This window comes from Galeopterus variegatus, unplaced genomic scaffold, assembly GCF_000696425.1.
Source record: "Galeopterus variegatus unplaced genomic scaffold, G_variegatus-3.0.2 Scaffold491, whole genome shotgun sequence".
Taxonomy (NCBI): Eukaryota; Metazoa; Chordata; class Mammalia; order Dermoptera; family Cynocephalidae; genus Galeopterus; species Galeopterus variegatus.
Window position 1 is genome coordinate 126,243 of NW_007726602.1, and position 14,531 is coordinate 140,773.

The 14,531-nt window shown below is 41.3% G+C and overlaps 1 protein-coding gene across 1 annotated transcript in view; it reads left to right on the plus strand.

The window, feature by feature from the left end:
• The window catches only part of BVES (blood vessel epicardial substance), a 31,261-nt gene extending 19,388 nt beyond the window's left edge, over positions 1-11,873 (plus strand). The window contains exon 8 of the mRNA XM_008569395.1: positions 11,492-11,873. Within this exon, the coding sequence (XP_008567617.1) occupies positions 11,492-11,616 (125 nt within the window). The 3' untranslated portion in view covers positions 11,617-11,873. The remainder of the gene's footprint in view (positions 1-11,491) is intronic.
• The last annotated feature ends 2,658 nt before the right edge of the window (positions 11,874-14,531 follow it).

Genomic DNA, 14,531 nt, shown 5'->3' on the forward strand with positions numbered 1-14,531 from the left:
TGCAGGGGCTGCGCAGGGAGGGGCTGCGCAGGAAGGGGCTGCACAGGAAGGGGCTAGTGAGAGGAAGAAAGATAGTTTGACGGTATTGCAATCTGTCACAGTGGATATTATGTCATTTTACAGATGAGGAAATTGGGACTATGAGATGCTTATTCACTTGTTCCCCTTCCACGTGGTGCTGGGACACTGACCTAGGATCCTGTCTGATTCCAAATCCTATGCTTGTAGACCAGATTGCCTCTGTTTGGGGGGAAAAAAATGCCAATAATATTTGAGTAGTGCTTTATGATTTCCAAGTCACTTTCAAGTCTGTTTTTGCATTTGAACCTGACAGCTCCGCAGTCTAGGCACAGCAGTGGTTATTTCACCTCCTTGCAGATGAGCCCACCTACAGTGGGTGAGAAGGTAGTGACTTGCCCAAAGTCACTTCTTTTCACTCCTGCCCACTCTGCTGAGAAACCTGCCATCTCCTGATTCCTTCCATATGACCAAGCAGTGCTGCAGATAGGTTTTCATAGACCTAATGGTTAATATCATCCATTTCAATGAAACTTTTTGAATTATTCTTAGTACTGGGGTACTGGGGTTCTACAGAGGATGATTTTAAATTATCCAGTGTTACTCTCCCAGAGTCATTTAGCTTTTGGTTAGCTTCCACTTTGCCTAGTATGTACTTACAGAATTACAAGCGAAGCTACTCTATAAAAAATGTAATGTATCTTTTATATTAATTATAAACTTTTTTACAGTAGTCCACCTATTAATCCAAATATACTAGTTGATTTAAACATTAACATGCGTATTAATATTTCTCGTAATTATTTCTTGAATCAGGATCTGAACAGCACACTCATATTGCATTCAGTTGATACATCTCTAAAATCTTTTACAGCTTATGGGCTTCACTTCCATCTCTCTCTGTCTGTGTATATGTTTCTGCGTTTTGTTTTGTTTTGATGTTTTGGTTTTTTGTTTGTCCTATAGAACATTGATTCTTAAATGTTCCTATGAATCACCTGAAGATCTTATTAAAGATCCTGATCCATCAGGTCTGGGGAGGGGCCTGGGAGTCCACAAGTTTAACAAGTGCCAGGTGATGCCTGTGTGGCTGGTCCTTTGAGTAGGGAGGCTGTAGAATTCCCCACATTGTGGAATTTTGCTGATTGCATCCCCATGGTGGTGTTTACAGTATTTCTTGTATTTCCTGTCTACTGATAGTTAAGACTAGAGGCTTGCGTAGGTTCTGGTGAAGGTACTACTTTTATAGATCTCAACCAGTATGGGATATAACACCTCCAACACACTTCACAACGTGACACAGCAAATGTTCAGTTAAACAGAAATGCCGTTCAGAAAAAGGTGAAGGGGCACCTTAAGTGAACTGTTTCAGTGACATTGCTGCTGCTCCCATTTCTCATGGTGTGTTCTATTTTTACTCATGTTACACGATGCAAAATCCACAGCGGGATCTCTGCTTCTTACCACACACATTCTGTATTCCACTTCAAGTTGTCATTTTAAGGGAAGAAAGTGAAGTTATGAGATAGCTTGAGAAAAATTCATTCCTCTCTGTGTATTCAGTAATTCACTATCCAATTAATTCAGCTCTTTGCTTTCCCATCGCTTCATTACTGGGTTTCATATTTACATGTGTGATTGTGAGATAGGATGGGAGGAGGAGAAACATCGTCCAGAATGTGTGGGAAGGATTTAATACCATCAGATGTATATAGGCTTTCTTCTCTCTGCTCCTGGACAAGGTGCCTGCTCATCAGGACACCTTGTCATCTTCTGTCCTTATAAGGTCTGGCTCCCTATGTGAAATGTATAAAAAAATACACGCACTCTCACTCCCACACAGACTGATTGTACTTGGCAGTTCCATCACTAATAAGGGGCGCTGAGCACAGGCATTGCCATGGCAACAGGAGGACATGTTATATTTCCTTGAAAGTTGCAAAACTTTATTTTAGTTAATTGGGGTTAAATAGTCTATTGGTTGGGTTATGCTTTTTTTTTTTTTTTGTCTTTTTTTTGTCTTTTTTACTGACCGGTATCGGGATCGCAACCCTCGGTGTCGCGCCCGTACCGGGGACCGGCAACGGGATCGCAACCCTCGTTGTTGCGCCCGCACCGTGCTCAGCCAGTGAGCGGGAACCGGTCTCCACATGGGATCCGAACCCTCGGCGGGAGCGCCACCGCGCTCCCAAGCGGTGCACTCTCCAGTGCGCCACCGGGCCGGCCCTGGGTTATGCTTTTTTAATCATGAGACAATATAGGCAGTGCAGTCCGTTGAAACTTATCTTTGAAAGAGTTTGTTGGTTTAAACCATGTCTTTTTTTCTGGAAGTAATTAAAATTTACAATGATGTTTTTAAGGATACTATGAGATATTTAGAGAGATATTTCTTATTGGGAAAAAAAAAATCTTTGTAAGTACTTTTTCATTATTAGTGTCAAGATGATGCTCTGGACAATCTACTAATTTCATATGATCTCTTTGTATAAATATGCTTAAGTCAAGTTAGCTTGCATCTGGTTAGCATTCTTGTCTGCAAAGACTAGTAACATTTTTGACATCATGAGTTTCTATTGGCTCTCTTACTTATTTATTTACCTGGAAAGATACAAAAAGCCCATATAGCATTCTTAGTTTCAAGGCTGGTTTCATGATATTATCTCCTCAATTCATTTTATTTCATTCTCCCTGTGGACAGCCGTAGACTTATAAACAGTAAACGTAATGTGAATTATGCAGAGGGTAGAAGGAATTATACAGAGGGTAGATCAGGCAGCAGGCATATGGGGGAGGAGCCCATGAACAATTCCCGGACCCAACGAGGTTGCTAGAAAAAAGCAGTACACCCAGGTTGTGGATGAGAAAAGTACAGCTTGGGTAGATTAAATAACCTGGGCAGGGTCACCCGGCTAACCTTGAGACACGGAGGTGTTGAACTTGTTACAAGTTCTTGCTTTGCTTTTTACCTTACAATTATCTGTATCAGTATGAGCGTAAACTGGTTTGGGGACATTCAGCCACTGCTGTAGCATCTGACACATCCTGGCCACTTTCATATGTGTCTCACTTAACACTTAGAACCATCCTGTGGGGTGGCTTGCATTTCCTCTTTAGGGTGAGGAGTATGACATTCATCTCCTCTGTGTCCTTGGTCCCCAGCCAGCAGGGCTGTCGGGAGGGGCTGTGCTCGCTGACTCCTGAGCCCTCATCCTCACCAGGATGTTAGGTGGCCTCTCTCCTCACACAGTGTTACCTTATCTGTAAAATGACAGAGAAGGGATTTTATAGTTATACATTTTTAATCTTTTACCCCCAAATTTTTTAAAAATCAAACTAATATACATACTAGATATCAAATAGTAAAAAAAGAAATCTTACAATGAAAAGAACTGATTCTCTCCAACCTAATTTTAGTTCTCCCAAGGCACAATCACTTTGAAACAACTTTTGTTCAAAATGGTAAATAATTTGCTGTTATTTGTTGATTTATCCACCTAACCTTTATCTATTAATCCAACTTAGCTCACCTCTAACCTCCCTTCCCCCTTCTGCTCTCTGGTGCTATCACTTGTTTTTATTCTTCTGTTGTTTACCTTTATAACATTAAATAATGCACTTCAGCCTCCATTTCTTTTTCTCTCTGTACCATTTTTGAAGGTGAGGAATTAGCATCCTTGCTCTCTCTTATTCTTCTCCCTTCTCCCTTTCAAGTGTTGTGGATTCTTCTTTTACTTTGAAACTATCAAGGTTGTTACACATTCTTTTTTATAACTACAGTTAGGTCTTCCTTGCTTTGTCTATGGGCTGTTGCCCAATGTTTAAAACAAACAAATATTGACATTATTATATCGTGCAGAACCAAATAGTGGGCTGTGCCTACATTTATTTCTTTTTGGTTCCAATGTCATGTTCAAAGGAGACTGTTCCTGATATCAAGTTCTAATGGATTCATTTCCTTTCGTAGGCAACATAAAAATCATGCCCCAGTTGACTTCATATGAGTACTTTGACCTTCTTTTTATTCCCTGGAGTTGTTTCATTCCTTGCCTTCAGTGAGAGGAAACATCTTATTCTCCACGTCCCCGGTATCTTCCAGCTTCTTACTCATTCTTTTAGGTGAAACTCATTTCATTCCTTCTTAAAGCCTCTGAGTGGTTGCTCTCTACCAAGCTGTGCCTTTCATACAGCTTTTTGTTTTTGTGGGCATTTCTAGTTGCCCTTTTTTTTTTTTTTTCCCTTATCCTTGCCTTTTCTGTTCTTATATCACCACTCTCTCAGTCCACCAATTCTATGTCCCCTTTATCTCAGAGACCTCCCTCGCAGCCTCCAGCCTCCAGCCTCATCTGGTCTGGTCATTCTCTGGGCTGTTGCATAGCTGCCATCCTGGAACCTGCCTCTACTCTTCTCCTGGGCTTATCCACCATCTCCTTCACCCTACTTCTTTGTGGGCAGGAAGCGTTCTGGTGTTCTTTATCTGCTCACACCTGCTGTCTTGCAGCCTGGGGCCCTCATCACCCATCTGAGCAGACAGGAATTGATCTGAGAATGAATGACCCCTTGGGCCAGAGAAAACCTCTTCATGGAAACTGCTAACCTACTCCAGCCTCCCCATTTTCTCTAATTTTGTACACTTTGCTTGAATTTATCAGTGCTGGTGCTGAGTCCATTTAAGGGAAAATTAGGTGCAAAGGCCATAGGTACCCTTCAACATTATTATTATTCAGGAAACTTCAATTCAAACTTATTTTCCTCAGTTAAAAAAAAAATCTTATGATACAAATAGGCAAAGGCAGGAAAAAGGATGATAATTCTTTCTTGCAAAGAAGCAGTTAAATTCTTCCTCATCCTCATTCATCAAAAATTGTATAATCTAATTAAAATTCTAAGCCCCATAAGCTTTTTAATTACTTGCAAAAGCAGTTGGCCAGATGGTTAAACATAATAAAAATAATAACACTTTGAAAGGAATGAAGAAAATGTCATCAAAGTTAACAGGGGAGAGGGAAAAAAGTTCTTAGAGCATTATATTGAATAGTTTACAAAAATGTTGCTCCTTTTTAAAAAGTATGTTTCTTAAGCAAGGAGAAAAGGCACTTGACAAATTTCGCATCATAGTACTCTACTTATTTGAAGCTCAGACTTGGGGTAGCTTATTCATCTGTTGGAACAAGTACGACCTTCACTCTGGATTTAAGAACAACAAGTATGTCTATTTACTTTTATTTCCTAGGAGAGGCCCTTAGTCCCTCATGTAATTAGAAGCATACTGAAATAGTAAATAAGTTCAGTGGGAACAGAATTTTGACAAAAGGAATTTCTCTTACCTAACTTTTTCCTACTCTGTTTACCAGAGCTTTGACTCATTGTCACATAAGATCTCCCTGGTCCGTACATAAAAGGGCTTCCTGTGGTTCTCTGACTGAGGGCTTTAGGAGGACAGAAAAGGGTCTGCAGGGTAGCCCGAGACCACCTCCCTGGAGGCCTGTGTCTGGTTTGCCTTTGCAGGCGGTGTCCCTCAAGGACACTCAGTGGGTCTTAGTGGTAAGCTCCTGTCCTCAGCTAGGATCGGGCACCAGCCACTGTCTGGACAGTTCTGCTGAGCAGAGAGACTGCTGGCTGTCTCTGAATCCCCTCATGGGTGCCCACGGTGTTGGCACCCCTGCCCCTGGTTCCAAGCTCTTTCTGCCAAGACTCAGTCTTCTACATTTATTCAAAGCCCGTGGTTTTGAGTTTGAGATTCTCTTTCTTACCCTCAGGATTGCAGCCTGGTGCTGCAGTTCTTTTTCTCCCCTGCACATGCTGTGAATGTGGCATACAGCTCAGAGTAAAATTCTGCTCTGCGGGCTACACCTGCTTGGTTGCATTGGTATCTGTGGAAGGAATGTGGACATCCTTTTGACAGAAGATTTTTTTTGCCCCTTGGTTTAATAAGAAATATCCCCTAAGCAACAGTAACTCTTGACATAACTGTTTAACAATTTTACACACATAACTGTTTAACAATTTCATGCAAAGTCGGGATTGCACTTCAGTCTGAAACTATTTGTTTAGTGTGCTTTTATAATAAACTATGTTAATTGGTAGCCAGAGCCCAGCAAATTGGAAGATGATTATAGCCAATAGCAAAAAAAAAAATTATACTTATCTTTTCCAGATCATAATAAATACCACAGTGTTGCTTTGCCTCTCACGGATTTGTCACCTCTTTTCCCCTGGGTGATGGAGCTGCCAAAGATTACTCAAAGCCCATCTCTTCTGAGCAGTGAGAAGCCCTGAAAAGGGGTTAATCTCCTGGAACCCTCAAGAGCAAGGCATTATTTCTATTTGGGAAATTAACCACGAATTAGGGTTCTCTTCCTGCATTTATTCTCCAGACCAGAAAGTTACAGGAAAAGAACATAGGTGGGGTTTTTTCTAAGTACAGTTTAACAAGTTTAACAATAGAAGCTGGTAACATTCAGTAAGAAAAGCAAGGTGACATTCTATAATGCAATTAAGTCAATCCACTAACAAAAGCTTGATTTTAGCAAACATTCTCTTCTTACAGCAATTTCCCAGTATCTTTACATATCAATCAGTAACCTGTCTGTCTTTGAGCCAGCAACCTTGCTGTGTTACAATTTTTTATCTTACAACAGAGACTATATAGCCTGGGGAAATTTTTCTGTCCTTTGCAAGGTCAGTATTTGAAACTGCAAGGCTTTGGAAAACCAGGCCCTGTGCATAAAACAAATACATTTGTCTTATGCATACTTCACACCACAGGATATACTTAACCACTTCTGCCTCTCTACAGTAAAAATGATTTTGATAGAAGAATAAAAATCAGTTTTCTGGGAAATATATGGACATGGAATTATTTGTCCCTCTAGAATTTGGAGTAAATGGAAAGTAAAGCATTATTCAGAACTTCATGGTAATGTCCTTGAAGGGCAAAAGTAATTTGAAAAAGCATTTGACTAGAAATAAGCTCTATTTCTTCTGTCTTCCATTCATACGCTCACATCTGTGTGAGGTAGTTGAGCCTTCTGGGCAAATTTCCAATGATGCATCAGTGAATAAAGTTAATGAAGAACCAGGCAAACTTGTAGGAAGAATCTATTAATGTTCAACTTCTGAAATATAAAATAGTTCTCTTGAAGTATAACATACCCTCATTTTTTTGTTCATATTCCAGATTAGTTTTGGCTTTATCAGGGGCTTGTAGACTCTAACTCGGCCACAAATCCTGAAATGAACGTGAGTCAGGTATTCTCGGTGTGAAAAGAACTTTTGCAGGAAAATTAAATTTTTCCAGGCTGTTAGGGCCACCCGGTTTATCCTTCCAAGAGGTGTGTCTGTCTAAGTGGTTCACTCCCTGGCAAGAAATGAACTTGTCGATAGCAGCTGCCCATTTGTGTTCTTTCGCAGGTGGTCTGGGTTGCCTTTGCTTTAGCTTCTGAGTGTAAAGTAGAAATAATAGTACTGGATGTGCTGATGATGAGTTGCTCTCTTTAAGTGCTTTTGAGTTCCTGAGAAATAAGATAAGAGTCAGAGACTAGGTCTGATTCGTTTTTATTTTCTCAACATTTACCCCAGAGCCTAGCACCTTATGGTTGCTCACTGATTCTTTTTGCTGATTGGGTGAAAACATTATAGCAAGTGAAGGTACTGCTAAGCCTTGTTGATGTTCCCTTGAGAGGACAGTGCTCTTGCCCATGCTATAAGCAATGTCGAATCAGTCAATTATATGAAAGTGATTTCCTTTGGGGATGTGATAACAAATAGAGTGGTAACAGCCCTTTTTCCTAAAGGTTTTACCATAACCGGAGACCTGCCTGCACTTGAGAAATGCTGCTGGTGCCTCACTGGTAGGGTTTGGGCTTGACCCGTCAGAGATTAAATGTGATGGCTGCGTGTTTTCCCTCATTCTCAGGATCACCTTTCTGAAGGTCCCCATGTGGTGTTTCAGAGGAGGGATTTTTTTCATCACCATGTACTTAAGTAATTATCAAGGCCCTGGCTGTGCATGGGGTACTTCTGCGAGGCTGCAGGAGAGAAGAGACTGTGGTTACAGCCCTTCTAGATGTTTCTTTTCTCACTTGTATAAGGGAGAGATACAAGTACTGTAACCACAATGTAATGTGGAACCTGTAAGAGCTGAAGTTGCTGCAATAAGGATAGAATCTCCCCATGGAAGGAGTTAGAGAAAATTGCATATGAAGGAGGTGGAGTTCAAACTCTACTTTGAGGATTAGATGGGGATTTGGTGGGTAGGGATGGGAGTGGAGGGATCATTCCAGATGTGAAGAAAAGCAAGAGAAGAGGAAAAGGGGCCAGCCCGGTGGCGCACTGGATAAGTGCGCCGCTTGGGAAGCGCGGTGGCGCTCCCGCCGAGGGTTCGGATCCCACATACAGACCGGTTCCCGCTCACTGGCTGAGCAAGGCGCGGGAGCAACACCAAGGGTTGCAATCCCGTTGCTGGTCCCCGGTCCGGTACGGGGGCAACACTGAGGGTTGCGATCCGTTGCCGGACACGGAAAAAGACAAAAGACAAAAAAAAAAAAAAGAGAGAAGAGGAAAAGGATGGGATGGATTTGGAGAGCAGTGAGTTTGCAAGAGCTTAGAAAAGAAGGGGCAAGGAGGCCTGACTTGGAGACTCGTGGACATCACCCAAAGATTGCGGATGACTCATTATGTTATAAGGAACACAACTCTTCTTTTGCCCAGGCAAATACATTGGAAACACAATAAATTCTTTCACAGAAAAGTTGAAAGTCCTTGGAAGGTTTTCACTCAACCATTTCCAGTTGTATTGGGTCCATTCTTCATTTTCTCTCAATGAAAAAGTGCAGAGATATGTGAAGTAGTTAAGAGGGTCAGATAATATTCTGGCTCCAATGTAGATACCAGCCTCAGTACACTATAGATTATAACCCTTGATTGGATAGACGGGCTTAAAAACTGCAGACCAATTAGTTCTACTTTGTAGGTCAGAATGAACTGGGTCTGGTTCTGTTATGTGTATTGTACAACTATGCCTAAATGCTATATATTATTGATTTGGTTTAATGCTCTTAGACATGCTGTCTTGTTTGTTGTAAGGGTTTTATCTGATCTCAAATACTCAGCCTAAATTAATATTTTATGAGACTCAATCATAACTGGAGGATAAATATTGATGAAAGCCATAGCTATTACTGTTTTGTTTTGTTTTGTTTTTATAGACAACTTTGCTACACTCAGGACAGTTTATATTGAGTAACACAAACCCCTATTTTAGCACAAGTCCCATTTCCTTTATTGGCCATTCCTATGGTCAGTGATGAATTTTATCAGTTATCTCATTACTCAGGCCAATTGCCCTCCAAAGATCATATTAATTAATTAATTTTATATCCTTACAAATACTTACAAAGTGATGATTAAATCCCAGGCACTGATCTAAGAACTTTACAAATATTAAGTCATTTAATCATCATAACAACCATGTGAGGTAGGTACTCTTCTTACCTTTCCTATTTTACAGATAAGGAAATTGAGGTACAGAGGAGGAAAGTAACTTGCCCAAGGTCGCACGAATAGTACTCATTGCCACTTGAGCAGATGTGTGAATTAAAGGTTGCATTCAGTGTGTTTGATGTCACCTGTGTGAAAAAGGATAAAAAAAATTTGCCTGAGAACTTACCATGCTGTGCTCTGTGAAATATTGTGTTCTTGGGCCATTTTAATAGAGGTTTATTTTCTACAGTTTATGTCAGTAGTTACCTTTCAAGAAACCAAGTATCTTGACGGTAAATGTCATTAAGTGAACAGTTTCCATGTATATACAACAAACACACGTTAGCTGTCCCCAAGCCGAGCCCTACGTAACTATTATCTCTTTATGTTGGAAGATGTAACTGTTGGTGCAGCATTTCCCCAGGTGTATGGCAGTGACTGTACAGTTAATAAGAAATGACATTTAGTGACATTTTCTATATGCCCAGCACCCTGCTAAGCACATTACATGCATTATTTTTTTTAATCTTCCCATAACCCTGTGAAGCAGGTCCTGTGAATATCCCCTTTGTGCAGATATGGAAACTGAAGCCCAGAGAGGTTTGGTAGGCAAGCATAGGTCACACAGCTAGCAAGCAGCAGAGCAGGGATTTGAACCCTGGAAGTGCTTCCTGAGCCTCTGGTCTTGACCACTCTGCTGCTGCCTCAGCTGTGCCAAACTGGGGTCTGGGGAACCACTGCCCATTTGTGTCTGGGTGCTGGAGTAACATATGCTTACTGCGGTTTCAGCTTTCCTCCCTGGAGGGGAGTGGCCCCTGCCCCTCGTAGCTGACCACAGCATGCTCCCAGTGCTGGCCAACCCTCCTGGCCACTGCTGACTCTTGCCGGCAGTGACAGCTGATCTTGACAAATTTCCATGATAATCTTGTAGCTGATCTGCTTCCTGTCTTAATAAGGTCCCTCTACTCTGCTTTGCTGTTAGCAAGTATTTAAAGGGTCACGCTTTACCCACTGTCCTTCCACCATCAACCTCATGCCCAGCCTGAGCTCCGCATTTGCTGGCTGATGCCATTGCACCCTGCAGTTGGGCAGCACGGATGGGCACAGGTGTGGGTGGGGTGGATGGAGACCCTCATGGGATGGATCCTGGCTTTGAATGTGCTAACTGTACAGGTATGGAGAGGGTTTGCTTATGTGCATGCTGTCACATGAGCTGTTCATTAGGCATCTTGAGAAATCTATTTATAATAACTTGTACTTTTAGACAATATTGTCTTATCCATCAAACATGGTGCCCATTATATGCTCAATAAGAATTTAGTGAATGCACGAACAAATGAGGGACCGAATGAATGAATCATTTCTTGTTTCCTTTGATTAAATGATATCCTAAAAGACCTCGGGGATGCTCTTTCCCCTGTTGCCACCTGGGATTGAATTTTCTCCAACTGGCTTTTCCCTCCAGAATGCCTGGACTCTCCCTTTTTCCCTATCCCATTCCCATGTAGTCCAAGGAGATGGTGAACTGGTGGTGGCAAGAAATGTACTTTTAGGTGGTATTACAGATGGTACTAGGTTCATAGTTTTCAGATAGAGGTATTCTTTAGGGAAATTAGGAGTTAATTTGGTTTTTGAAAGCCAATATAGGACTCAAATTACCATGTCTATTAATGCAGGAACATGCATTCTGAGTCCTAAACAGACTCTGGGTGACCCACCGAGAACTGCATGTATTTGAGAATCTCATATGATTCAAGCACATGCAGTGGAAGCATTTCCACATCTGTTCTCATGACTGAAAATCTTTTCTTGACTTTGTTATTTTACTGAAATGCTGGATTAAAAATAAAATATGTAGGGAAATTGCATTCCTGGTACTAGCTACAGCTTCCCATGGAGTTTTATTTTCCAGGCGGTGCTGATAATGGATGCATCCACCAGCGTCAGGGCAGGCTGTCCATTAAGCAGCTTTCCCTTCTGTGTCTCTTCACAGATGTGCCGTCCCCACACCAGCGAGCCTCTGCCAAGATGAAGCCCATACAGGAAGGGGTAGAAGATGACGATGAAGTCTTTGAACTGGTGTCCCCAAATACGTTAAAAGTTCATCAGTTGCCTTGATCAGAGGGAGAATCCAAGTTATCAAGATGGAAGTTGTCTTGAAGAGATCCTGAAAAATACCAGCACTTTTTCATGGCTTTTACATTATTCTGCTTTAGTACATCCAGACTGGTTGAATCTGAGGGCAGGAAATGAGGAAGGGTCAGAGTTGGAAAGATTATTTGACCTGTCCTTTAATTGGTCAGCTTTTTAAGTAATTATTTTACTGAGCCTTCTGACTAAACTTCATTCTATTTTGAGATCTATATTTTCACAGTATTTTCTAGATATATTATTGTTTTAACTTTAAAAATCTTAGTGCGCTATCAATGCAAATGCTTTTTCACTTATTTTTTGAAGTTACGGTCCTTTTTCCTCACAGGCAATTTTTTCACTATGTGCAATGTGGCTGTCCGTTTGATAATTTTAACAAATGATGTAAGTTTGAAATTGAGGCTAAAGTAACATTTAAAAGCAGGGAACCTCAGGCTATGTTCAATGTTTTTTTAATGGAAATTTTAGTGAAAGATGGAATTTGACTGGTCTTACTTTCCCCCCAGGCCAAAAGTGTCACTCCACTATGTCACCTCACTTATGTGGTGTGTGTAGAGATCTCGATAGATGATGAGCAGAACCCGTTCAAGTTTACTCGTGTCGCCCTCCTGTCACACCCTGCCCTGTACAGACGTCTGAACCCTGAAGCGGGGAGGATAACAGATGGCAGCATTTCTGAGCTTGGTGTCTGCCTGCAGCTACACTCAACCTGCTTGTGACTCGGAGCCATCTTGTCGCACACACTAGGGTATGGGACATACTTTCCTAAGGGTGGGAGGAGGGGGCGTCAAGTAGCTGAGCAAGTGCCACAGGATGAGGTGACTGAAAGGTCCGTTTCATTCCTTGGTCTGTATTCTGAAGTTTCAGATTGTTCCTCCAGAGGCACAGATGTCTCTTTAAAAAGTGTGCCAGATCCCTAGTGCCAGAGCTGAGCGTGCGAGCACAGCTGGGGGACAGAGGGGTGACCGCAGCCACACTGTGGACACCCAACCTAGAGACTACTGTGAGGGCTTTGGTTCCAGAGCTTTCTTTTCTCCTAGAGTCATGTTTTAGAAAGCAGCGGCATCTGTATTCAGCTGGTAGGAAATGAGAACAGTTTTGCTTAAATCATTAGTCTGTCTGGCCAATGTGATGGTGGCACTTGGCCGGGCCAGTTAGTGGCGTGAAGCCCATTGCTGGGCTGTGCTAGTCGTGCCCCATTCAGTTTATTTTGTTTCATCCACTACAACAGCCTTTGAGTCAGTCCCCTGTCACATTGAATAGCTAAGAAAAGTTGCAAATAAAATGACTTTCAGATGAACAGAGCCAAAAGAGGCATCTCTTGCCATGCGGTGGTTTCTGTTAGAGAAGATATAGAAATAAGCTAATCTAGCGTCCTCTCGTTTTCCTAAATCCACTTATTGAAGCCAATTATTTTAGTAATTTCATCTGAGCTAAATTTATAGGCAAGGCCACTCACTGAGAAAATTTACACAGACTGCGAATCCAGCTCCTGACATGTTTATCAAATATCATTAACATCATGGTAAAAAAGGCTGATTTCCCTTTACTGCAATCCAGCCTCTTCAGTTTGCTAAATTAGGAATTTATTTTGGAGAAATGAAGCAGAGGTGAGTGACTTCCCTTGGCTTTGAGATTGTAAAGATCTGTGAGGTTGGCCTGCCTCTCTTTGTAGCAAAGAGCACACGTAATACGATGTAACAGTGTCAGTCCTGCCTCCCCTTCAACCATTGGAGTAAGATTGGGCAGCCCATTTAGTCCACACATGCATAAAACTAACTTAAACTACTCTCTAGAGTAATTAGATATGACATCCTTCCCTGAGTAGAAAGTAAATTTAGATTATGCTGTGGACACCTTTGTAATGTTCTGTGGATCCACAAACCTTTGCGTTTCTTTCCTGGTGCCATCAGTAGGTTTGTCTTATTTTGTCAATCCCAGACTGTGGAGAAGGTTGTCTCTAATGATCAATCTGGTGTGTTTGGAGGTTATTTTCTGTAGTGCTGGGAAGAAACCTGTTATTTTGTTTCGTTTTGCTGGCTGGTACAGGAATAGAACACTGGACTTTGGTACCGTCAGCACCACACTAACCAGCTGAGCTAACCAGCTAGCCAAATCTGTTATTAAAGCACACTCCTAAAAGTAGGCGATACAAAATCATTCACTGTTTTTTCTAAAATGTGTTTGTATGTGTGTGTCATTGATAACGAGGACTGTAATTTCAAGGTTAGGAATCTTAAAAGAGTCACCTAGCCTGAATGGGAAACATGAAACTTTTTTAATACACACCTCTAAGGAAGACAATGAGACTCAGAGGAAAGGAGCCGTAAGCCATTGAGCAACCCTGCCACATAGACTTGATGGCAAAGAAGCAGAAAAGAGTTTTAAGTGTAAGATCTCCTATGGATGACTTTAAATTCATTTATGCAAATGAACAAGTTTATCTTTGTATAAGCACAAATACGTAGATAAAAACATGTTTGCTGCCAAAGTCCCAAATACAAGGCTTCCTGTGTTGACATTCACTTAGCTGTGTGATCAAGGTTCAAGAAATGGCTTGCAAGTTATTCTGTATATAACCCAAATCTACTATGTTTAAATGTAACATCAAGTCAGTTATATGAATCTGGAGTATAATATCTATACTAGAATGTATGTCATTTAAAATATTTTGAAAGCCCTCACAAATATTTATATTTGTAAAAATAATAGCACAGACACTATATATATTCTCAATGATGTTTATGTATCTTAAATTAGTAATAATGGGTGCTATATAGTTATTTTTCGGTTACCATCCTTGGCTTTCGGAATTGCTTCCATTTCTCCTGTCACTCAGTCTCACTTTAATCACCGGTCACCTTTGTGCTTTGCTGCTAACA